Source organism: Meriones unguiculatus, chromosome 21 (assembly GCF_030254825.1).
Source record: "Meriones unguiculatus strain TT.TT164.6M chromosome 21, Bangor_MerUng_6.1, whole genome shotgun sequence".
Taxonomy (NCBI): domain Eukaryota; kingdom Metazoa; phylum Chordata; class Mammalia; order Rodentia; family Muridae; genus Meriones; species Meriones unguiculatus.
The window spans coordinates 6,780,217-6,806,831 of NC_083368.1; the positions used below are offsets into that span (position 1 = coordinate 6,780,217).

The 26,615-nt window shown below is 37.3% G+C and overlaps 1 protein-coding gene across 5 annotated transcripts in view; it reads left to right on the forward strand.

Moving 5' to 3' along the window:
* Ccser1 (coiled-coil serine rich protein 1) overlaps nt 1-26,615 on the forward strand; it is a 1,241,689-nt gene that overhangs the window by 781,369 nt on the left and 433,705 nt on the right. For all 5 annotated transcript variants that reach the window (XM_060373765.1, XM_060373766.1, XM_060373767.1 and 2 more), the window contains exon 10: nt 16,795-16,839. In XM_060373765.1, the coding sequence (XP_060229748.1) occupies nt 16,795-16,839 (45 nt within the window). The remainder of the gene's footprint in view (nt 1-16,794; nt 16,840-26,615) is intronic.

The window sequence follows — 26,615 nt, forward strand, 5'->3', positions numbered from 1 at the left end:
TGGATTATAGATTATTCTTCCACTTTAATTAAAACTCTCTACATTTTATACCCAATTTGTAGTATTCTATGTTTTGCATCATCTTTTTTTCTTGTTTTCTTGGTTTGGAAGATGTGATGGGGAGGATGTCGGGAATAACTCGGAAGCGAGCCACAGGGGATCTTCACTTTGAGAATCTTATTTATGTAAACTGTCTGCAGAAATACCAAAGACTCACCAAAATAGGTCACATTTACAAATGATAGATTTAGCTCTTGCAACAAATGCCGCACACTTTCCTTCTTAAGCCTGGGCCATTCTGAGGAAAAGCTAATTATCTTAGGGCTCTGAGTCAGCTGTGCCAAATGGTCTCACAGTTAGCGGCAGAAAAGAAATGAAGCACAGAGCGGTAGACCTTGGGGATTCACCTGGCCTGCTCTGCAGCCAAGACTATTCGTATGGTGTCAGACAACAATTAAAATTCTGAACTTGAAGGTGACTCAGAAAAGGGCAAAATGAAAAGTGTAACTCTTTCAAACAGGTCATGCACACTGGAATGGAAAGATAACCAATCTCGAAAGGACACGGAGGGAGGAACAACTGGCAGTTGTGCAAATACAGTTCTCCATCCACCTGGGTGCGAAAGTATAACAGAGCAAGGGCTGGGCTGGCAGTGCGCCCCCTGTGGACCGTTCCCACTACCCCAGTCATCGCAGAAGCAGTGTTCCACATTCCTGAGCCCACTTTTCTACAAAGGCGTCAGCGACTCAGCATGAATGACTCCTGAAGCTGCCTTTAGTGTGTATTCTGTAAATCCTTGAGGAAAAGGTCCTTGTCTCTGTTGACTCAGCCCCAGAGGAGGTCCTGCTAGAAAACAAATTGAGGCATTTGTGGGATGTGGAAATGACTTCCAGAAAGCACAGCATTATGCTCACACAAGCACTGGTACAGCAGCGTTAACTTTGGTGATGAAGGGTGGGGTGAGGACCAGAAGAGAATGCTTTGGAGCCCCAGTGTTTCCTGAAGGTTTGCAAATTCAACCAGAAAAAAAAAAAAAAAAAAAAAAAGCTAGTAAGTAGTTTAAATTCTTTTAAATCATGGAATGCATCCTGTAATCTCAGTTATTCAGGAGGCTGAGAAAGGAGGATCACAAGATCAAGACCTGCTTGGCCAACTTTAATATACACAAATGTTGAAATAAAATAAAATAAAACAAAATAATAATAATAATACATAACAATAGGTAAAGGGTGTAGTTCTGCTCATTAGTAAGTACTTGCCTAGTGTGTATGCAGGACTAAGTTTTAGTTCAAATCTAAAATATATACCAGAACTAAAAATTAACATTTTTCAATTCATTGATACCACAGAAATAACTAGATTTTCAGGGTTCGGCTAGACCGGCATTTCTTGAGCGACAGTGCCTGACCATTCTATGGTTAGTGAGAAGTGTCTTCGGGATAACACCCAGACTGTTTAAAAATCCGTTCTCCCAAGTGCATCCATGGAATTTACATGATAAGGTGCTTTTTCTGCTAACAAATCTAGTCTCAATAGAAACGTAAGGACAGGAAATTCTGTGTTTAAATTTCACCTGACTTTTAAAAGATATATTGCTATTACAAATATGGAAGAACTCAAATCTACTCAATTACCTTCACCATTCTCTCTCAGATATTTATGGATTTCCTACAGGAAATTCAGGCCTCAGATGCACTTACATTTAACATGTTTTTGGACAGAATCAGATACAATTGTCTATTTTTTAAAATATCTGTACACAATTTACAATTCAGACTCACTCCTTCTTCACTGTCTGTTTTCTTTAAATCACAATTAAAAATTAAAATACACTAAATATTGTAAATAGTTTTCTATCACTCATGGTCTTTATTTTGGGGAAAATTATTTATTTGTATTTTGCATATCACAATTATTTAGATCCAGAAATAACCACTATCACCTTGACAGAAAAGGAATATTCTTTAATCAAAAATTGTTCTCAGATTTTTTGGTTTTGTTGCTCTCTTTGTGGTATGCATTGAGATAACCTAAGACCGCTGCACAGATGTAGCCCATGGCAGTTCAGTATCTAAGTGGGTTCCATTGTAATAGGAACAGGGACTGTCTCTAACGTGAACTGATTGGCCTGCTCTTTAATTACCTCCCCCTGAGGGGGGAGCAGTCTTTCCAGGCCACAGAAGATGGCAATGCAGCCACTTCTGATGAGACCTAATTGACTAGGATCAGAAGGAAGGAAAAGAAGACCTCCCCTATCAGTGGACTTGGGGAGGGGCATGCATGCAGAGGGTAGAGGAAAGAAGGGATTGGGATGGGAGGAGGAAGGGAACCACAGGGGAGAAACAAAGTGAATAAAGTGTAATTAATAAAGAATTTAAAAATAAAAAAACATTAAAAAAATTTAAAAAATACTCAAAAAATTTTTCTTTAAGGGGTAGTTTGAAATAATTTTTTTTCAACAGACCTTATTTATTTATTTATTTAAAATTTTTATTTTTTTTATATTGATTACAGTTTATTATTTTGTATCCCAGCTGTAGCCCCCTCCCTCATTTCCTTCCAATCCCATCCTCCCTCATCTCCTCCCTGTCCCTAAGTACATTAATAGGGGAGGTCCTCCTCCCCTTCCATCTGACCCTCGCATCAGGACTGGCTGCAATGTCCTCCTCTGTGGCCTACCAAGGCTACTTCTTCTTTGGGGTTGGGAGGTCAAAGAGCCAGCTACTGAGTTCATGTTAGAGACAGTCCCTGTTACCCTAACTAGAGTACCCACTTGAAGACTGAGCTGCCATGGACTATGTCTGAGCAGGGATTCTAGGTTATATCCCTGTATGGTCATTGGCTAGAGAATCAGTCCCAGACAAGAACCCTGTGCCCAGATATATTTGGTCCTTGAGGAGCTCCTGTCCTCTCCAGGTTTTACTTATTCCCCCTTCTTTCATTCCCTGTACTCTGCTCAAGGTCTGATTATGAGTCTCAGTATCTGCTTTGATACACTGGTATGTAGAGTCTTTCAGAGGCCCTCTATGGTAGGCTCCTGTCCTGTTTCTTGTTTTCACCTACTTCCAATGTCCATCCCATTTGTCTTTCCAAGTGAGGATTGATCATCTTACCCCAGGACCTCCTTCTTGTTTAGCTTCTTTAGGTGTACAGATGTTAGTATGTTTATCCTATATTATAAGTCTAGTAAGTGAGTATGTACCATGTGTGTCTTTCTGCTTCTGGGATACCTCACTCAGGATGAATAACCAATTTCTTATTCATAAATTTCTGTCTGAAATTATGCTTAGGCATACAAGAAAAAAATCTAACAGCACCCATTTATTTTTATAATTACCTAATGTGATTCACAAAATTTAAAATTCCCTAAGTTATCAATAAAGTTTTATGTATTTATTTTTAATATTTATGATGGTAGGATTTAAACATGAGGCTTTTTAACTGCATATAATATAATCTTGTTAATATAATATGCATATAAATACATAAATGGTTTTTAAAGCAAATATTCAGGGACTAAAGATCCTGTTATGGCTCAGTGACCAAAAGTAATCTGTTTACAGACACTTGTGTTTAATTCCCAGCATCTACATGCAACTCCAGCTCCAAGGGTCTTCTGACTTCCATGGTCACACAGGAGCACATATTATGTCTTACACATGCATTCACATAAACAGAATAAAATAAATACATCATTCAAAAAATACTTAATAATACTTAATAGCTTAGTACAAACTTTACCACATAATTAACACAATTAGCACCCACCGAGCACTATTTGATAATGAAGAACATACAAAAATAATAAAATCAAGGGTTTTTGTTCACTCGGCTCTTCCAGGTGAGGCTCAGGAATAACAAACATCTGGAGCACATTGAACTATTTTTTTTCTTCGTGGAGGCAAAAAGGCAGTAGACTTTAATATTTGATATGAAAGATGAAAGACAAAGGAATGAAGTTTACAGAACAGAACTAACACAAAAGAATTGCAAAGCAACATTTTTTAAAATAAGGAAATAATCAATGTTCACATTATTACATGCCACACATTAGAATCTAATATTTGATGATGGTTCAGTCTTTACATGTGTTAATTCCCTATTAGTTTGTTTTTCCATCCTTACTGTGCAAAAAAGCAATACTCGTTTCATTATATATATATATTTATATCATTTAATATATATATATGTATATATATATATAAATCTCCATATATATGTGGATTACTTATTTTCTGAAGTTTTCTTTAACTTAATGTATAAGATTACTGGCTTGAACCCATTAGGAGCAATACCACTCTGAGTGTCAGTAATCCTGAGTTGTTGGCTAGTCTCATATCTGATACAGAGAGACACCTTTTAGAAATGACCACCCCACTGAGGACACCAGAAGGCCACGAATAGTAGTACTTGAGCTTAGTACAAACTTTACCACATAAAGTCTCATAAAGTAGAGGATCCATGACCCCAAGGCAGAAGAAATTTAACTTATGCAGTATAGGACGATGAAACCTGCCAGGATTCTGGGGACATGGACGCATTGGGCTAGTTTAATACTTTAGTTAGCCCGGAGCAACGTCAGCACAAACTCTATGAAATGTTATTTGTGCCAGTACAGTAACATTAATTTTCTTTTAATCTTTCTCTGCCTCAGGAAATATATCAATTGAATTTCACATTTCTTTCCAAGGAATCAGGGACTCTCAAATCCAAATTCATTTACCTTAATTTCTTTCTCACATTTCTTTCTAAATCTTAAATGAATTAAAACCCAGTAATTTATTTTCTTGCACTTCTTCAAAAGGTAAAAATTACATTGTTTAAGCCGATTCTGAAAACTTTAATAAAATAGATGGATTATTTAATGAAAAGAAAACATACTTATCCAGTTCAAGCGAGAGAGCTATCTCAAGCAAATGGGTTGATTTTGGAACAAGTTTGTGTGTGAGCACAGGAGGATCTGCAACCACACACTCTGGATTTACCATCCAAATCTTCTTGCTTGGACCTAAATCTTCTCATACAAGTTACTGACCTCTTTGCCTCAGTTCCTCAATGTTCAAAGGGAATGACAGTATCACCTACAATAAAACACAGCGTAATTTGGCAATGTGCTTTCCATAGCACCTGTCATCTTAAGTATTTTCTAGTGGTGCCTCTTTTTTATATGAGACATTTTTGTGTTACCTTGGATTTATGTGTATATATAAAACATATATGTAAATCAAATGTTTATAACAACACACTATAAGAAAATCTATTTTTAAAGTAAGTGTTGACATAAATATAATTTTATGCTTTCTGAAAGATGAAAGCAAATTTGCACACTAATGGGATGGATTGTTTATTTAGTTTTTCAAATGGAATAAATTTGGCTGAATATTTGATATTGTGAAGGAGTTAGAACACCTTACACATATCAGAGTGATCAAAATGTTGATGTTGTAACTGTCAAAGTTAAAAAAAAAAACACTTCAGATGACCACGATGCACAAAATGGCAGATCTGTGTTTAAGGCCATTACAAAAAATTGATGTATTTTTTTAAAATATGAAAACTAATTTAACAAAAAACATTTTAAAGAAACTTAAATCAGAGACACTAAAAGAAAGTTTGAAATAAAACATTCTGATTTTATACAATAATGCTGAAGAATGATGATGGGCAATATTTAACATATTTCCACAACAATTCCATTATGGTTTTGTAAGTAGAGAACAGTTTGTACATCCGTTACAATCATTGCAAGTTTTATAATATGATAGTCTCTAACTTGAAACAAAGTGCTTCAGGGAGCATGTATTGACATTGTGTTGTGTGACATCATTCACAGAGCAACAGTATGCCTGTTCAGAAACAAAGCTATGGTGAATGAGCAATTGTGTGAGTAATTGCTTCTGGGAAGATTTTGCATTCATTACCTGGTTGATTTTCTATGTAATGTTTGGTAATCGTACTTTCAGGCACCTTTGCTGTGTGCTTTATGACCTGCACCTTCTTAAGTGGTCCCCTGAAGATTGCTACCTCAGTTTTGGAAGCTGCACTGGAGTTAGAAATCAATACACAAAACCTGTACATGTGTCCCTTTAGAAGAGCACAGCGTTATCAAAGACAGTGTGTGCACTTTCTATTTCCAAAATGACAGAACTTAAGTGAAGCAGTGAAGGGCCTGAGATTAAGGATGTCTCTGTTTAAAAAAAGGAGAGAGAAACAATTTGAAGCTTCCAGTCTGAATTAACAGATTTTAGGCACAGGCTCACAGAGGTGTCTAACAGGACTAGCATTGAAAGCAAAACAACAAAAAAAATGATTATATAAATGTTGACACTTGGGTGATTTTTGTCTTCAGATAATAATCAAGTCAAATTCTGATGAACTATCTTAAGATTTAAGCACATGCTTTGGAAATCTCTCTGAGATTTTCAGTATCAACATTACATAAGGGAAAAAATCCAATATGTTGACTGAAAGAATGATCAGCAAACCACGTAAGTTTAAACTTCAAATTTTAACTTTAATGGAAGGGAAGGTATACCTATAACAGTGCTTTCTTGAGGTTTTGGTTAGGATAAGAAGCCTTAAATGTTGAGAATTTCTAAGTTAATTCAACAAACACATGAGGAGTGACCACCTCAATACTGACACTTAAAAAACGAATTAAGGATTAAGTATAAAATTGCATATGAGCATAACATTTTTCTCAGGAAAGTAAGTGAAAATTAGCACTAAATATCAAGCCTACTAGATCCAAATTTTAAAATGCCTGAATTCAGTAACCCATCAAGATGAACATTCTCACAAGGTATTAAGCCTTGTGAGAATTACCCAGTGATGTGAATAGTTCCATCAGTTTCCCTGACAAGCCAAGGTGGTCAGAAAAAAAACTATAGCAAGCCCCTTAGGAGAAGTCACTGAACCAACCAAACTTGAAACAAAGGTTCTGTCTTAGAACTCCCAGAGATGTTTACTGAAAACCTCTTTGCCACATTCCTGAGAGGCAAGGCAAGACAGAGGGTTTACTATTGCTGCCATCGTTCAAGAGTTTACTGTTCTCCCCAAATGGTGAATCTCGATTGTTTTACTTAGTGTTTTACTAAGGAGAAAGGAGTCAGGCGTCTGCCACCTCTGATTCCTCAAGGCCATATACCACAGCTGAGGAGTGAGATGGACAATATTATATACAAAGAGGTACACCTTTTACTCTAAAAAAAAATACAGCTTAAACTCTGTACAAGTTGACTGTATTAATAGCATTAAATAGCTGAGATACTGTGACAGTACAGCATTGTACAAAAATCACACACTAAAAAGTTATTTAAAAAACTGTGCTAGAGTCCATCTTTCACTTGTATAATGTGAAGAGCAGCAGTATTTTCAGCGCTAATAAAGCTCACTACCCACCACAGATAGCTAGATGGTGAGCACGGTGCTACGCCTTGTGGAGATTATCTCAATTAGGCCTGAAATTACTTCTATGTCAAAGCTGTGAATTTTCAGAATGTGTGGTTCGGGAATGCTCGAAAAGTTACAGAGCCTTTCAGACAAGATGGATGATAGATAGATTAGCAAAATTCTGTTAAACAAAGATAATTATGGATCTGAACCCCACTGGCCTGAATTTGAATTCTGAAACTTGCCACTTAGCATAAATCACAATCCAGGCTGCAAGCTTCTTTCTCTGTCAAATGGAGCTATTGAACTCTGAGCTATTTACAGTGCCCATGGCTCTCTCCTGTGCCTCCATGACAGGGACTAAATGTTAAAATTCACACAGTCATTTTAAGCTGCTTAATAATGAATTATGACTTTCTGCAGTTAAATCATTACTTCTTAAGGTTAAAAAATCATCACGAGGCATTATCTTCAGTACTAAGACCAAAATGTGTATTCTGCATGTCCATTCTGTATAATTCCATATCAGAAAAATAAACCAACCACACCACAGATTTCGGATAATATATTTCCAACATTTGGGGTGCAGTCATGCTGAGGAAGTCTACATGGCATGATAGCAATTGTGGATCATGAAGAGGAAGGTGTCACACAGGCCCAGTTTGCTGGCACATCTGACAGCACACACCTATCCAGCCACCCCCATCCATCCAGTAGTTGACCCCACACCCACACAGTTGCCAGAACAAGTACACACATCTTAGCTCAGGGCAAATCTGGGTAAGAAGTTCTATTTTTTTTTCCAGTTAATAGCTTTTTCTACTTTATGCCTTGCTAAACCATCTTAATTTAGCACACTGCAGAACATTTGCTTCAGGGTAATTCTTCTTCTCTCTACCTTCAATTTATAACATTTTGATTTGGTCTCAGGTGATTAATTTTGATCAATGCAAAGAGTGTATATTCTCTAGTGAGAAAATATGTATAGTGAGGCATATCTGTTTTCCTAAGTCACATTCCCAGAGGATTTTAAAATGTAATTTCCTTTAGACATACTACATACATATGATATCTATATGGCGGAAGAACATTGAAGTAGATTTCAAATCAATTAAAATTCTTTAAGTTTGTATGAATTTTAAGAACTAGATAATATGCAAACAAATTTGAATATATTCACATGAATGATTTGATTATTGATAGTTTTATTTTTTTTATTTTTTATTTTTTTCTGAAAATCCAACTGATTCATGGAATAGAGTGAAAATGTATTAATGTCCTTCTGAATAAATTCATTGTGCTTCAATGGATACAATAAAAAAATAAGAAATGCCAAAGTTTCCCCTTGTGTGGTAAGTGGCAAGGAAGGAGTCAGCATGCTCTGGAGAAGAAAACAATCATGGTCTTAAATGTCTCTGCTCAGCTAGTTGATGGTGATGCTAATGACTGTTGTTGGCTCTAGAGTTTTTGTTTGGGAATATCCATGTGTGTGATGTAGTCTTCCACATGGCCATGAGAAGAGCACCTGCAAAGAAGGTGGTTCCTAGAGAGCTGTTAGTGCAGATATTATCAGCACTCTGACAGCCCAGAGTTCCATTCAGCCAGGGTAGTACAGTGTTCAGCTCCTAGCCATGCAATGGAGAGTTCTCAGATGAGTCTTACGAACAGCAGGAATTAACAATAAAAACTAATTTAGATTTTTCCCTTTACTTTCAACCAAGCTACAGAGGAATTAGTCTGAATAAGCAGGAACTTAAAAGTCTGTAAGAGGAAATTCTAGCAAGACAATATAGCAAAATCTAGCACTCACAAAATAAAATTCATATTGTCAGACAAAAATTTATTGGAAGATAAAAAATGGATAAGTGATATTTATAACCCAGAAGAAAATCCAGCCAATAGAAACAGAGCTGTAAATGAAAAGGGTAAAACAATCAAGTCATTTATTTATACAAAACTAAGTGAAGGGTTTGAGGAAGAGAAGGAACATCTGTTAATACTACAAAGTATATAGAAAGATGAGAAATGAAACTGTTACAGTGTAGATAACATGAATAAAAACAATGAGATTGTAGATACGACTTTAGAAAAATATGCAAAATGAGAAAACAATGATTTGACAAAATAAGGTAAAAGTGGCACATGGCTCTAAGAGCAACAATCAATACATGGGACCTCATGAAACTGAAAAGCTTCTGTAAAGCAAAAAACACTGTCGTCAGAGCAAAATGACAGCCTACAGACTGGGAAAGGATCTTCAACAACCCTATATCTGACAGAGGGCTGATATCCAGAATATATAAAGAACTCAAGAAGCTAAAAAGCAACAAATTAAGCAACCCAATTAAAAATGGGGTATGGAACTAAACAGAATTCTCTGTAGAGGAATATAGAATGGCAGAAAACACTTAAAGAAAGGCTCAACATCCTTAGCTATCAGGGAGATGCAAATCAAAACGACCCTGAGATTTCACCTGACACCCATCAGAATGGCTAAGATCAAAAACTCAAGTGACAACACATGCTGGAGAGGTTGTGGAGAAAGGGGAACCCTCCTGTGTTGGTGGTGGGAATGTAAACTTGTAGAATCACTTTGGGAATCAGTCTGGCACTTTCTCAGACAATTAGAAATAGCACTTCCTCAAGATCCAGCTTTACCACTTCTAGGCATATATCCAAAATATGCTAAAGTACACAGCGAGGACATTTGTTCAACCATGTTCATGGCAGCTTTAGTCATAATAGCCAGAACCTAGAAATAACCTAGATGTCCCTCAGTTGAGGAATAGATACAAAAATTGTGCTACATTTACACAATGGAATACTATTCAGCAATTAAAAACAAGGAAATCATGAAATTTGCTGGCAAATGGTGGGATCTAGAAAAGATCATCCTGAGTGAGGTATCTCAGAAGCAGAAAGACACACACGGCATATACTCACTTATAAGTGGATAGTAGACTTATAAAATAGGAAAAACATATGAAAATCTGTACACCTAAAGAAGCTAAACAAGAAGAAGGACCCGGGGTAAGATGATCAATCCTTACTTAGAAAGACAAATGGGATGGACACGGGAAGTAGAAGAAAACGAGAAGCAGGACAGGAGCCTACCCAGAGGGCCTCTGAAAGACTCTACCTAGCAGTGTATCAAAGCAGGTGCTTACACTCATAACCAAACCTTGGGCAGAGTGCAGGGAATCTTATGAAAGAAGGGGGAGTTACTAAGATCTTGAGGACAGGAGGCCCACAAGGACCAAATATATCTGGGCACAGGGTTCTTGTCTGAGACTGATTCTCCAACCAAGGAGCTCGGATGGAGCCCATGGCAGCTCAGTATCCAAGTGGGTGTCCTAGTAAGGGGAACAGGGACTGTCTCTGACATGAACTCAGTGGCTGGCTCTTTGACCTTCCCAGCCTTTGAGGGAGGAGCAGCCTTGCTAGGCCACAGAATAAGACATTGTAGCCAGTCCTGAAGAGACCTGATAAACTAGGGTCAGATGAAAGGGGAGGAGGACCTCCCCTATCAATTGACTCAGAGAGGGGCAGGCAGATGAGGAAGAGAGGGAATTGGGAGGGAATGAGGGAAAGGGCTACAGCTGGGAAATAAAGTAAACAAACTGTAATTAATGTTTAAAAAATTAAAATTTAATAATAATAAAAAGACCCCCCCCAAAAAAAAGTGGCACCTGGGACGAGACCTACAATTAACTTAAGTCCCTGAAAAAGGTAGTTGGAAAAGTGAAAAACAGAATGATTTTTTTGAAGTAAAAAAGGTCATTCCACTACGTCTTTAAAAAATTTCTCTCCTAAGGTAGCTTTCAACATAACGTATGAGAAAAAAGGTGTGTCAAAATAATTTAAATAATATTTTAAGCTTGTATACTTACTGTGTACTCCTTTATTGTATACTTGTCTATTCAGAAATACTTCCTATAAATTTGCATTCTCCAAGAGCAAAGAAACCACAAGTATTTTATTCAAACTGGTCTTATATTTAAACATACATACAATAATGATGATAAAGTCAGAAAGTAGACAATGCATTGGAAAATGAAGAGCAGAAAACAAAGACAGCATTGGCCTTTGCCATGAACAACTCATGTCTCATCTCACCTTAAAGATGCACAGATGTGCTAGCTAGATGTTTATTGATTTAAGGCACGAATATTGTGTTGAAAGCGATTGTGAAATATATTGAAGGACAGATAAAGAAGTTGGGAATTAGAGATTAAAAACAGCACAATCTTTTTTGTTTGTATTTTTAATTTTAACTTTAATTTTTTATTTTATATTCACATTGTATCCCAGCTGTAGCCTCCTCCCTTGTCCCCTCCCAATCCCATCCTCCCTTTCTCATCTCCTCCCATGCCCCTCCCCAAGGAAAGGTCCTCCTCTCCTTCCAGCTGACCCTAGCCTATCAGGTCTCATCAGGACTGGCTGCATTGTCTTCCTCTGTGGCCTGGTAAGGCTGCTCCTTCCTCAGTGGGAGGTGATCAAAGAGTGAGCTACTGAGTTCATGTCAAAGACAGTCCCTGTTCCCATTACTAGGGAACCCACTTGGACACTGACCTTCCAAGGGCTACATCTGTGCAGGGGTTCTAGGTTTTCTCCATGCATGGTCCATGGTTGGAGTATCATTCTCAGGAAAGACTTCTGAGCCCAGATTTCTTGGTTCTGTTGCTCTTCTTGTGGAGCTCCTTTCCACTCCAGGCCTTTCTATCTCCCCCTTCTTTCATAAGATTCCCTGCACTCTGCAAAAAGTTTGGCTATGAATCTCAGCATATGTTTTGATACCCTGCTGGGTAGAGTCTTTCAGAGACCTTCTGTGATAGGATCCTGTCCTGTTCCCTGTTTTCTCCCTCTTCTGATGTCTATCTCTTTGGACTTTCTGAATGAAGATTGAGCATCTTACCCAGGCTCCTTCTTGATTGGCTTCCTTAGGTGTACAGATTTTAGTATGATTATCCTATATTATATGTCTAATATCTGCTTATAAGTGAGTATATACCACGTGTGTCTTTCTACTTCTGGGATACCTTATTCAGGATGATCTTTTCTAGATCCCACCATTTGCCTGCAAATTTCATGATTTCTTTGCCTTTCTCTTTCTTTCTTTCTTTCTTTCTTTCTTTCTTTCTTTCTTTCTTTCTTTCTTTCTTTCTTTCTCTCTCTCTCTTTCTTTCTTTCTTTCTCTCTCTTTCTCTTTCTTTCTTTCTCTTTCTTTCTTTCTTTCTTTCTCTCTCTCTCTCTTTCTTTCTTTCTTTCTTTCTCTTCACTTTATATCCTGCTTTAGCCCCTTCCCTCCTCCCTTCCCAGTACAGCCTTCCCTCTTCTCCCCTCTCCCTCCACTCTTCCTCAGAAAAAGTGCTCTCCCTTTTTCATCCACCCCAGCTCACAGAGTTGCATCAGGACTGAGCATGTCCTCTTCCCTTGTGGCCTGGCAAGGCAGTCCTGCCAGGGGGAAGTAATCAAAAAGCTGGCAAGTGAGTCAATGTCTGACTCAGTACCCACTTCCCTCAGTAGAGGACCCACATGAAGCCTAAGGTGTCCACCTGCTACATCTTTGTAGGGGGCCTAGGTAAAGTTCACGCGTAGTCCTTGGTTGATGCTTCAGTCTTTGCAAGCTTCTCTGGGCCCTGGTTACTTGGCTCTGTTAGTCTTGCGGAGCTCCTATCACCTTCAGATCCTTTGCTCATTCCTCGCATTTTTCTACAAGACTCCCTATGCATCTCGCAACGTTTGGCTGTGAGTCTCAGCATCTGTTTTGAGGCACTGCTGAGTAGAGTCTCTCAGATGACAACTCTGACAGGCTCCTGTCTGAAAACTTAGCAGAGGATCATTCACAGTGCTAGGGGTTCACATTTTCACATAGGGCGGGTCTTTGGTTGTGCCAGGCATTGGGTGAGCATTTCCTCAATCTCTGCTCTGTCTGCTGGGTGACTAATCTAGTTAAAAGGTGTCATTTTCAGTCTTAAAAAAATTGAAAGAAAGAAAGGAGATCATGAATCTGAGAGAGCAAGTGAAGAGTGCATAATCAGGGTTGGAGGAAGAACAGGGAAAGAGGAAAACTTTGTAATTAAGCTTTAATTTCAAAATTTAAAAAATATCTTTAAAAAGAAAAAACCCTTATGATCCTGAATTCAATCCTGCTCTTGCATACTTTCCCAAATGTTAATACTTGTTCAAATGAATTAACTTTAGAGGACTTTATTTATAGTTTCCATGTTTGAGAGGTGCTGTTTCGCCTTGTATTCTTTTCCTTGGAAATTAAACTCTTCAGAATGTGTTTTATGAATGAGGACAAGGCTTTCAGCTCAGAGGGCAGGCTGCCATTCGGTTTACACATGTCCTCTCAGGTGTATTCTAGAATTTTTGGCAGACTCAACAATGCTACTTTGTGAAGTGGGGGAGGTGCCTATATAACATTTTTCTTTAATAGCTTTATCAGAATAATTCAAGAAAGAAGTTTTCTATAGCAAGAGATGACTTGTAAAAACAACTTTGAAATAATTGAATAATGTAATTTCCTTGTATATATGAAATATTTAAATGATTATAATATTTTTGATTAACAGTGGAATTAACAGGTTTTTTCTTAAATTATGAAATGTATAGCTAGAATTTAAGTGTAGCATATTACTTCCCAAACTAATCTTTTTACTAGATTTGTTGAGGTCAATGCAAATTTATAACTCAATTTATGCAACTTTCAGATTGTCACAAGAAACAAAGAATTACTCTGACTTAAGTAAACTATTAATTTTAATAAGAAAAAATATGCTTCCCACTCTTTTAATTTAAAGAAATGCAAAAAATGTTCTAAATTTATTTATATATTTTATATCTATATTTTTATTTTATTTGTTTTCAGTTTTTAAATATATTGTGCATTTGTATATTTTGGCTGCATGCATGTCTGTGCACCATATAGGTGCCTGCTGTGCACAGAGGCCACATGAGGACATGTAACCCACTGAATGGATTTATGGATGGTTGTAAACCATCATATGGGTGTTGGTGGTATAACCCAGGTCTTCTGTAAGAACAGCCAGTGTTTTTAATGCTGAGGCATCTCTCCAGTTCCTAATAACATATTTTAATGACATAAAATTCCATATGATTTTACTGGATACAGTCTGAGGCTTTGATATGTTTAGATAAAAAATATAATGATCAAATCAGTGTAACTATTATATTCATCATTCAAGAATTTATCATGGTTTGTGATGAACATTTTCCTGAGGGTTCAATTCTTTTATAAAGAAAAAAATGAAAAGAAGTTAGTCAATAGTGAGAGAATGTCAGCCCTCATTTTTACCTCTTTAGTATCAAAATAACATTTGCATAAGGAAGCCCAAAATTTCTTTGAAAATTTGTGCAATTTGCTCAACTTTTTGTTCAACGTTCTGCACAGTTCAAAGTATGCCAGCTACATCATTAGTATTTCTTTAGTACAGTGCTTTTCAGCCCTTTAAACATATTAATATTTATTGTTAAATTGTGTGACTATGTGAGTGTATGTACATGTGAGAACAGTTGACAAAGGAGATCTGAAGATGGTGTTAGATATTTTGGAGCTGAAGGTAACAGCTGATTATAAGCCATCTGAACCAGGAGCCATCTGAACTAGGAGGTAGGAGCTGACTGCAAGAACACACATGCTCACAAGATTGAGTTTAATCTCTCTGCCTGCTTCTACGTCTCCCAGAGCATAGGACTCCTGGCATGGGGTAGAGGGAAGCTGGACTTCTGCATTGCGATGTGTGCCTGTGATGCCAGCTTGCTGGAGCTCAAGCAGGGTGCTCAGAAGAGTTACTTTCTCTGTTGGAGGGAGTTCTTTTTATGCCTTTCCTCTCCAAGCTGGAAGATACTTCAATATCATTCTAAGCTGAGGTCTTTGTAGATGTCTATTACAGGCCTCATTCTTTTTTTAATAATTAATAATTATTATTTTTATTAATTACAGTTTATTCACTTTGTATCCTACCTGTAGCTCTGTCCCTCCTCCCCTCCAAATCCCACTGTCCTTCCCTCTTCTCCACCCATGCCCCTCCCCAAGTCCACTGATAGGGGGAGGTCTTCCTCCCCTTCCTTCTGATCCTAGTCTATCAGATTTCATCAGGAGTGGCTACACTGTCTTCCTCTGTGGCCTGGTAAGGCAGCTGCCCCCTCAAGAGGAGGTGATCAAAAAGCAGGCCAGTCAGTTCATGTCAGAGATAGTCCCTGTTCCCATTACTATGGAACCCAGTTGGACACTGAGCTGCCATGGGCTACATCTGTACAGGGGTTCTAGGCTATCTCCATGCATGGTCCTTGGTTGGAGTATCGGTCTCAGAAAGGACTCCTGTACCCAGATATTTTGATTCTGTTGCTCTCCTTGTGGAGCTCCTGTCCTCTGCAGGTCTTACTATTTCCCACTTCTTTCATAAGATTCCCTGCACTCTGCCCAAAGTTTGGCTATAAGTTTCAGCATCTGCTTTGATACCCTGCAGGGTAGGGTCTTTCAGAGGCCCTCTGTGGTAGGCTTCTGTCCTGTTCCCTATTTTCTCCCTCTTCTGATGTCCATCCTCTTTGCCTTTCTGAATGAGGATTGAACATCTTACCCAGAGTCCTCTTTCTTCATTAGTTTCTTTAGGTGTACAGATTTTAGAGAATTACATTTAGAACACTATCTCTTGAAGTTGGGCTTCACATTTATTTGGCTCAATCATGTACTAATTACAGATTCATATATACATACATACATATGTATGTATGTATGTATGTATTCTCAGTGTCTTCTATGATATCTGAATCATAGTAATCATTTAACACATGCATATTGTAAAATGAAGAAGAAAAGAACAAGGAAGGAAAATGTTAGGACAGAGAAAAAGGTGAAATAAATCAAATGTGTTGGTTATTATTTCTATTTCTCTTGTTGATGTGATTTTCACTTCATTTCTCAAAGATAAGTAACTACTATAGGAATGATTATAGGAATTAAATATATCATTGGTTTTCATGTTAAAGCAGTCTTCTGCTATATTCCCTTACTAAGTTTCATTGACTCAATGAAGTCAGATTACAAACGATAGTAGGATAAATGGATAGATTGATAAATAGGCAGATGAGCAATCAATAACTCCATTTCCCCATCTTGTTTCACAAGCTTATTTTGCTGTTAGCTTGGTGATAAACAGGTAAACCTTTTTCTTTGTAAGCACAGTGAGTATTTGCCTAGAATTACATTCTCTTCTTCTACGGTGGAAAACAGTCGTAACACTAGAGCGGGAAGTGCCTTGTCAGCTCCAAATCCCCAGAGTACTTTTCTTTGCTACAGATAGGACCAGTCATTGTGCTGGTGCCAATCATTAGTTAATTCCTTATGTATAAGTATGTGTTATGTTTTTCTTTCAGGGTTTAAGCTTGAAACGACTGGAGGCCGTACAAGGAGGGAGAGAGGTAAGAAAGCATAAAAGGTGGAATGGAGGGGAGAAGATAGCGTGCTGCGGTGGCATGGTGATAGTGACTAAGGATGTTGGCACTGTGAACACATACATGTAAACATATATGTACATACATACACATGCATGTATGTACATAAGAGCATATATACATAAAATATATGTATATATTTTCCCATTCATTCTGGCGAAGTGAAAGCAGGTTTTGCATGTGTTTAAATAAACATACTATTTATATAAGTAACATATATGCTTACCTCAATGAAGTGGAAGAAAATACTATTCACCAAGCTAATGAAATGTGTGTATTATAATGGGTTTCTGCAGAAACATGGCCCTCAAAGGGTTTAGAAAAGCCTTTTCAGCAAAATATTTAAAAGCCTACTGGGGAATTGGCAGAATTCATGTCAGGCTGGAGTGTGTACAAAGTTGGTGTGCAGTTGTTCTGGGCACATTAAGTTCTTACATCTTCTTTAATAGATGCTGATTTCCTCAAATGCTTCGTAAAGACAGTGGACTCACATAGTAGCAATATTGGTCTGCTAATCAAAGGTTGACGGCAACTGCTAAAATTCTCTCTGTACTTGATGTACAAAACTTGATTCCGTAATTCAAGTTGATGGGAGGCATGGGAAGGGCAGAATGTTTGATTCAATAAATCAATACTTTCTTTGTAGAAAATTCATTATTATTTTCTCTGAAATTTATATAACAAATCATTGGCAAAGGTGGAGATGTTTTTCTGTTACCAAATAAAACAAATCTTCCTCCCACCATCACTGTGGCTTCATCCTCTTCAAACAGACTTCTTTAGTGAGTGACATTTGTTCCTTTTCCTCCCTATTCTAATTTCTTCTTGGGTAGTTTCAGTATTTGACATTTTCCTTCCATTCTTGTCATTGAGAACCCGTTTTCCTTGCTGTGCTGCTTTTCATCTAGGGGAGTATTTTCTCTTGGTGGTTCACATCAGAAAAATAACTAGGGAAGGTAAAATATAGATAAAATCTTTAGACTTTTTTTTTTTTTGATACAAAAGACCAAGACTCCAGACACGATTTGGCTGATGCACAGTGAACTCACAGAAGAATAAGGCAGGTTCATGTCACTTAAAACTCCAGAACTGATCATGGGAAGTGTGCAAAAGATCCCACCTTTAACCTGAAAGCTTTTTGCAATTGATAATTGTGGGGAAAGGGAAAATGAGTGTGTCTGCTGGCATGTCACTGGGTATGTTAACCATTCTCCAGGGCGGGCACCGCACCCAGGAGCAGCTGATCAACATAGAACAGGCGCAGTGCACTTCAGAGACTTTTGCTTCAGGCATTTTGTCTTGTTTGTTTGTTTGTTTTGATTTTCATTTTTTGAGAGAGAGAAAGAGAGAGAGAGAGACAATAAATATAAAGGAAGTTGAGTTGGTAGGCAAGTGTGGTGGGATGTGGGAGGTGTTGAGTGAGGACAATTCATGATCAAAATATATTGTCTAAACATTAAATAAAATAACTGATTCTGAAGCATAGTGGCTTCTATTTTCGTGTTCATTTTCAGTTCTAAAGGAGAAAAACATTTTATCAAATCTTAACCAAATTCATATCATATATCAGGTAAATCTTATTCACAGCCTAAGAGTGCTAAACAATTTTAAAAAACGTCATTAAAACAGAAAGTTTAAGGAAGGATAGGATTGAGAGATAGTTCAGCAGGTAAAAACACACTGTTCTAATAGAAGACTCACATTCAGTCCCCATCATCTACATGGCAGCTTACAACCATCTGTAACCCCAGTTCCAGAGGATCTGACTCTTCTGGCCTTCACAGACACTGTATGTATGTTATAATGCTGCACAGACATACATAAAGACCACGCACCCAGACACACCACACACACACACACACACACACACACACACACACTCTACATACACACACATACACACACACACTCTACACTCCACACACAGACACACTCACATACGATAAGTGAAAGGATAATGTATATCCTGGCTTTTAGAGCTTTAGTGACAACATACAGTTAACTAATATATATATTTTAACTTATTATCACTGAAAGTATCAAAGACTTGCTTAATCCAAGTCTTTCTACAAGTAAAGAAAAAATCAGATATTTAAAGCTGAGTAAGTGTGAACCATCATGATGGCTTAGCACATAAGGGTACTTGACCTCTCTTTTAGGATGACTGGGTGGGGAATGGCTCCTGAGGAAGACCTCAGAGACTCAGGTCTTCTTAGGAAGACCTCAGAGACTCAGGTCTTCTTAGGAAGACCTCAGAGAAAAGCAACTGCTTTTCTTCACAAGTGTTAACATGTATCGACTTACAGAGCACAGTGGTTACCTCCTAAGTGATGGTTTACTAAGTGGCACTGCCACAGTGTCTCCATCCTCTTCAGTGCCCTCAGGGACACACAGTGTGGCAAAGGAAACATTAACCCCTGTATCCATAGGGTCATATTGCTAACCCATGGTAAACATAATTCATTGCATCCAGAAATATTACTTTTTAAAATTACTACCCCTTTCAAAATCACAATGTTTGGTCCTCAATGGAAAGAGTTCTCATTCAATTTTACTTCTAATTTTCTCATTGCCTTTATTTCATTTTTATTATAAATGCATTTATGTGTAAGAGCATGCCAGTGGTGTGCTTTAAATTAAAATATATTGTCTCAAGAGTATTTTATGGCTTATGGGAAAATCTTATATATGTACATATTATATACATATATGTTTATGTATTATATAAAAAAGAAAGACAGACAGACAGACACAGAGGGAGAGAGAGAAGGAGGAGGCATTAAACTGAGGTCTCTAATAACTATGAAGAAGATTTGATCATCAAATCAATACTAGCTCAGTAATGACTTCTCCATCTGACCCTTTCCTTGATCTGCATATAGAAAACAAATGTGGGCAATTAAAATTCAAAACAACTACTTTATTTTTTGATGGGGTTTCACTGGGTAATTTGAAGCCTTCGATTTAATCTAAACACTCAGGTTAGCGCTACCAATGACTTTGAAAGTGATCTGTCTTATGGCAGCTGACTGTAGAAGAGCTGGTGATAATGAGGTAAAGTGTGTGGTGGAAGCCATTTTGCCAAGTCTCAGAGGTAGCTCATCTGTAAACAAAGATGTAATTACCATCTCTCTAGGAGAAGTGACAAATCTTGCTCATTCCTTGTGACTATTCTATAATGTTTGCACATTACAAAGCAGTGCAATGTGACTCTGAACAGTTACATTTTAATATGTGGGTTTTTTAAGATCCCCAAACAGTCCCTTAGATATTCTCATCTTGAGCCCATCATGACTGATAAAGATTTAACTATAATGTGCTGCTTAAGATGAATTACTTTGTCTTAATTCAAATGACAGACATTCCCAATAGGTGTTATAATACTAAGGACCTATTGGCAAATATTTAGAAGAAGGTTTAAGAAATGTCATTGAAAATGTTCTATTCGGTTCTTGAGGTAATGACAACAGCTTGAGCATGCATGGGAAACAGAAGCAGGCAGTAATGTCCTATTTAAGTAAAGTAAATCCTGTTAGAAAGCTAACAGTCAGGCAGGAAGGCCGGATTTGGATACCATCCTCTACTGCAAAAATCCACATTTATCACTTCACAGAAAATAAAAGATGGTTTATTCTGGAGGTAAACCTGAGTAATCATGGCTGAGAAACACAAATTTAGGTTACTGCAATTTTCGTTTTCCATCACAGACTCAGTTTCATAAAGTTTTATCCCAACAGAATGAAAAAGTCACAAATCAAGTACTTTCAAATACATTGGTGGAAACAGCAAGTGTGTGTTAACACAGCACTGAAATACCATCTGTAGGCCTCAGATGTTATCTTAGTGTTTTGGTTGGTGGATAACCAGGGTTTTGTTAAGTAAATACACTACAAAAAATTTATCTGTCTCAGAATAGTAGGTCAATCTCCTCACAGGAATGGGGAGGCAGAGAATGGTTCTTTAGCGGCTAGAGATAGCCCAAGATAAATTGTAAGCAGGCTCTGGCCCTGCAACGCTCCGTGTTCTTCCCTGTCATTTAAGTTTTCATCAGTAAATTGGCCTTTATAGACAATTCCTCTTCTCAGGAATTCTCATTCACACTACTTCTGTGCTAACGATACACTACAAATAAATTATGTTAATGGAGGACCTGGAGATGAGTATTACCAGGGTCCTGTATTATAATGATATTAAAAAAAAGATAATAGGTGCATAACACTGCCAATGTATTGGCATCTTTTCAAGTTGTTGCATGTACGCTGCGTGTACTTATGGAGGGTGATCCTCCAGTCAAAGAACGGCTTTGAGAATGCTCTATAAAATGGGACCTTGTAACAGCTAGTCTTCTGATGATGAAATGGGTTCCTCAATTCGTTGGAACCTACAAAAGCCTCACGTAGGCTTCACGAATACAAATAGAGATGAATACAAATAGGGAACTGTCCCTCAAAGAACTTATTTTTACTTACAATGATTTTTATTAGAACATCAGGCAAAATAAAAGTGTTATCTCCTATGAGAATTTTTTGAGGGTTATATTTTACTACCATTTTAAGAAGGATTATATTATGTAAACATAGCCTTTTCTTGACATACACTCATGTTAAGCATTACTTAAGCATGTAATATCCTCATGGTGGCAATTATTTTGCTCTATTTTGAATGTCGTTGGCATTAAGCTTGCATAGCTTTGCATTATGTATGCCTTGAAAAACTACATGTTTCTAGTTTAAATTGAAAATCAGTCTGGCCTGAGATCTCAAAGCAAGAAATTTAGAAAATGAAATAAATCCTATTCTGGATGCTTAAATAATTTCTTTGTATGACATTAAGTAGAAGGAACAATAATATAGATATCTTATTTATGATTTAAAGATAATTATTAAGCAGAATAATTACCAGGTTTTTTCTTAGTTATGTAATTCTTGTCATTTCTTACATGTCTGTGAGGCCTCTAGAAACAATTGTTTTTAATAGGGTAAAAGAAGAAAACTCTGATTTCCAAAAATAGAACAAAAATGATGAACGAATACTTTTCTTAGGGATAAGTGTCAGCAAAAAGTGTCGAGGTGAGAGTGTTCTTAAGGATCTAATATTTTATATAATTTCTTTTCTTTTTTGTTCACGTATTATTTACTACAATTTATTCACTTTGTATCCCAGCTGTGGTCCCCTTCCTTGTCTCCTCCTAGTCCCTTTCCCTCCCCGTTTTCCCACAGTGCCCCTTCCTTAGACCACTAATAGAGGAGGTCCTCCTTCCTTTCTATCTGACCCTAGCCTATCAGGTCTCATCAGGAGTGGCTGCATCATCTTTCTCTGTAGCCTGGCAAGGCTTCAACCTACCCTAGAAGGTAGTTATCAGAGAGCCAGCCACTGAGTTCATGGCAGAGACAGCCCCTGCTCTCCTTACTAGGGTACCCACCTGGAGACTGAGTCTATGGGCTACATCTGAGCAGGGGTTTTAGGTCCCAATTTTTTTTTTATAATTAAATTTATTTATTTTTATTAATTACAGTTTATTCACTTTAGGTCCCAATTTTTAACTAAGGAAAGAAAACAAATCTTTATTGGTTTTTTGAGAGTTTCAGACATGTTTTGATCATATTCGCTCTCATTCCAGTTCTTCTAACACTCTCCTTCACTTCTGTATCCACTCAGCTTTGGTGTCCTTTGATTTCTTTTTTTTCACCTCAAGAGCGGTTTCTTCTGCCCAAATATATCTGAACATGCGTCCTTCCACTAGAGGGTGGTTGACTTCCCAGGGAAAGGGACAGCTCTTCCTCTCCCTGAAGCAGCTGTTTTTAGCTCCATGACTCCTCACCCCTGGAATTTGGCCTGGGGTGGTCTTGCACAGGTTTAACCTGACTTTCCATTGTTTGTGCATAAGAACATTCCCTGCACTGCGGTGTCCAGATGACACCATTTCCTTGTAGCCAGCCACAACTTCTGTTCTTACGCTCATCTCTTTCTCTTTCACTCAATGACCTCTGAGTCTTGGATATAATTTGTAGTTTCTCTTAAGATATAATATTTTGTATCACTTTTAGTTGCTTATATACGTAGTTAATAATTCTGTGTTTTAAACAGAAAATCTACTGCAAGAAAAACCTAAAGGTTTGCATTTATCTTTATATGTATAACCTAGTTGTTTTTTTATCAACATAGTAGAAAAATAGAAAAATGGCTTAAACATTTTAAGTACCAAGTAATTAAAACAAGCAAAACAATGAGACTTCAGGTGTGGAGCAGTGGTTTTGCTCTTCATAGGATGTGACAGACCTGAGTCTTCAGTCATGTGAACTTGCTTACACTTCCGTGTTTTCCTTATTATTCAATGTTCACAATATGTTAAAAATTTAACTCTTACTCAACTTTGTATTTTTTAAATGCATTTATTCATTTATTATGTACATATGCACGTGAGTATGAGACTATGTCTGAGGCGCATGTCTGAGGATAGGCTATGAGGTTGGTTCTCTATCTACCATGTTGATTCCAGGAATAAAATGGCTGTAGATGTCAAGCACCCATACATGTTAAACAATCGTGACCTGAGATTGGGTCAAGCAGTAGCTTTTGTATTATCTCTCAGCTCCTATCCTTCTGTTTTTATTTGTTTATGTGTTTGGTTTTTGTTTTTTAAGCTAGGATTTTTTTTTATGGTTCATCACTCTTAGATTGCCAGTAGGATTTACTTAATTTATGGCATGAATTTGATTAGGATTAGATAAAATGTAAAGGTCCTCTCTTTTTCTCCATTAGAAGAGAACATTAATAAAAGAAATGAGAAGTCCTTGTGCTTATGAATCAATATTTTCTTTAAATTGATGATTACCCTGCAGTATGGTTGGGACATTCCAGTGGACAAAACTTATTTTCTCTTTGTCTGTAATTATAAGTTCCAAATATCTTCTTGGTTAGAAGTAGTAGTAGGATTTTTATGTTGTACACTTCCATTTTCAGTAGTGGAAATTTTTGTTACATCAATGTGGGTAGATCTTGGGCACATTTCCTCTTTATTCTGTGAGTTTGTTTGTATATCAATTTTGGAATGTCGAGAAGACAGTTTCCTTACAGTCATCTACCACCTCTTCCTGTTACAATCTTTCTACCTCCTCTTCTGCATAAATACCTGTGCTTCAAAGGTAAGAAGTTTGATGAAGTCATCCCATTTAGTCTTTTACTCTGCACACTGTCTAGCTTCGGATGCATGTGTTAATTTCCACCTCCTTCAAGAAGATTTTGTGATGAAGTTTGAGTGAATCATTGATCTATAGGCAAAGGAATATGTCATTATGAGTTATTTTATTGCTGTGTTCTTTTAGAAGAATAATATTGGTAGGATTTCCCCTAGACCTATATAGTGATGAGTTCTTGGTTTCCTTAGTAATGACAGGTGTGGGTTCCATCTCATCAAGTGAGCCTAAAATCCAACAAAAATCTGGTCTGTTTCTCCCTCATTTATGACACTATTGCATCAATATATCTTGCAAGCAGGTTGTTGTTTTCTGCACGTTTTTATCTGGCTGATATCGATGATTACTCTTTTCCTCTGGGGTAATATACAGAGTATAGTAATACAGTATAATACAGTATAGTATAGTATATTAATTAGTATATTCTACCGAGTACCTTCATTACATGAATGCTAATCAGCAGGGGTATAGCTTCTATTTGTATAGCTTGACTTCTCTATGCATGAAAAGGTGAGTATTATCTTCAGCAATAAGGCCCTAGGCCTTATCATCAGCTTGTGGAAGGCATACAATAACCTTAGTTGTTAGGATATTTTCTTATACACATGGAATTGTCTTCACCTCCAGAATCAGAGCATTGGAATCTAAGCATACCTCTAAAAGGATTTGATACCTTAAATTGGTTTTGAGCTGACGAATTAAAAAAAAAAGGCATCAAAACCTACCTGGGAAATATCAACTAACCTAAAAAGAGATTCCTTTAGTCCCTACTTCACATTAGAGAACAGAAAAAAATCAGTCTTTTTTCTGCTGACCATGATTTAGATAGCAAAATCTAAAGTGTGTTAATGAAGTCTGAGCCACATACTAACACCTTCCACATTCTGTGTGTGATCTGAACTCTTCTGTTCTTATCTTCAATGACCCTCTGAGAACCAACCAAATAAATGTGTCCATTGAGCCAAAGGAAACTTGTAAGACATAGATGAGTCAAAGAGTAAGAAGCCACAGACACAGCTTTAGTGATAGTATAGGCAGAAAACAAGAAGTGGGCTCAAATCAGTGTCAGCTGATTATTTAGTGTGAAAAAACAGTGAAAGAGAATTATTTCTGTGAGAAACAGAATAAAAAAACAGAGGGTACCAGTGGAAAGTCATCCTTGTGGGAAGAGGAAATAAGTCTTTGAAAGATCAGGGAGAAAAGACAGAAGACAGGAAGGACTAAACACAGTGTGGTCCTTTGTTGGGGAGAATGCAGTGGGAACCCCATAAAAGTCAGAGTTCTCTGCACACAAACAGTGGTGATTACAGGCAGAAGCAGGGCCAGCAGCACAGGTTGAAAGATTCTTTTGGCTCTGAGATTGGCCGTTTCCAGGAGTGAATGAGGAATGCTGATTAGTGAATAAATAAATCAAAAGTGATGGCACAAAATTTCTTATGGCCAGCCGGTATCACAGGTCTTCAAGGGGTAGTGTCAAGAATATAGGAAAACAAATCCAGAATGCTGACTACTGTGGCTATAGGAAACTGTCATTATTTAACCAAAATGAAGAAAAATTTCAAAATGGCCCAGCCACAGCTAAGAACTGTAAAGTATAAGAAATGCCCCCTCTCTCTTTTCCCCCCTCTCTTACACACACCCCACCTTGCCACACACACACATTTACAACAAGCTTAAACAATAATTTAAGTTGTAGAATATTATACAAGATTTCAAGTTATTTTCAGATAAATAAATTTCTGAAAAATACACAATAATTTCACATTGTTCTGGACTGAATTATTCCATTTTGAATCATACAAATAACTTGGCTTATAATAAAAGAAGGAATTTGACCTGGAGGGCCAAGTAAATGAGAAAAGTAGGGTGACCATTTTGCAAAGATCAAACAGTAGACCTAACAAATAATTTACTTTCAAACAAAATGGAACTCTGTGGAAGAAAGGAAACAGTGGGTACCCTTAGGTGGTTTTCAAAGGGTTATCAAAGTATAATTGTCTAAAGGATGTCAATCTGGCAACAGCTTTGAGTCCTAGGCATTAGACCAGACTCACAAGGAAGGACATAGAGCGAGCCAACAGTAAGGTGTAAGCAACAGAACAAGGTTTCAATGGAAGAAAAGTTTGTTGTTGATTAACAAAGCATGTTCAGTCCTAGGAGCAGCGACTTTGGCATTGAAAAGCAATGACAGTTTAGGCCCCAGTAGATTTACCTCACTGCCTGGGAGACTCAAAAGACCTGAGAGAAACTTACTTTAAATATGAGGGTTTGAGGGAAGCTGCAAAGGGTTCTAAGTGAACCTCACAGTAACATCATGGGAGTTGACCATTGGCCTCTGAAAAATGCCACAAATGTAAAACACACACACACACACACACACACACACACACACACCCTCTAAATCATTGATCAGGCAAAGAAAGCTAAATTCAGTAGACCCATAGTAATCAAAAAGAATACTTAAAGTCTTGTTTAGGTTGCTGAGTGGGGAATTTAGTGTCTCAAAAGTTCTGCCTAGAGTCTTATAAACTGGTTCTAGCTGACCAT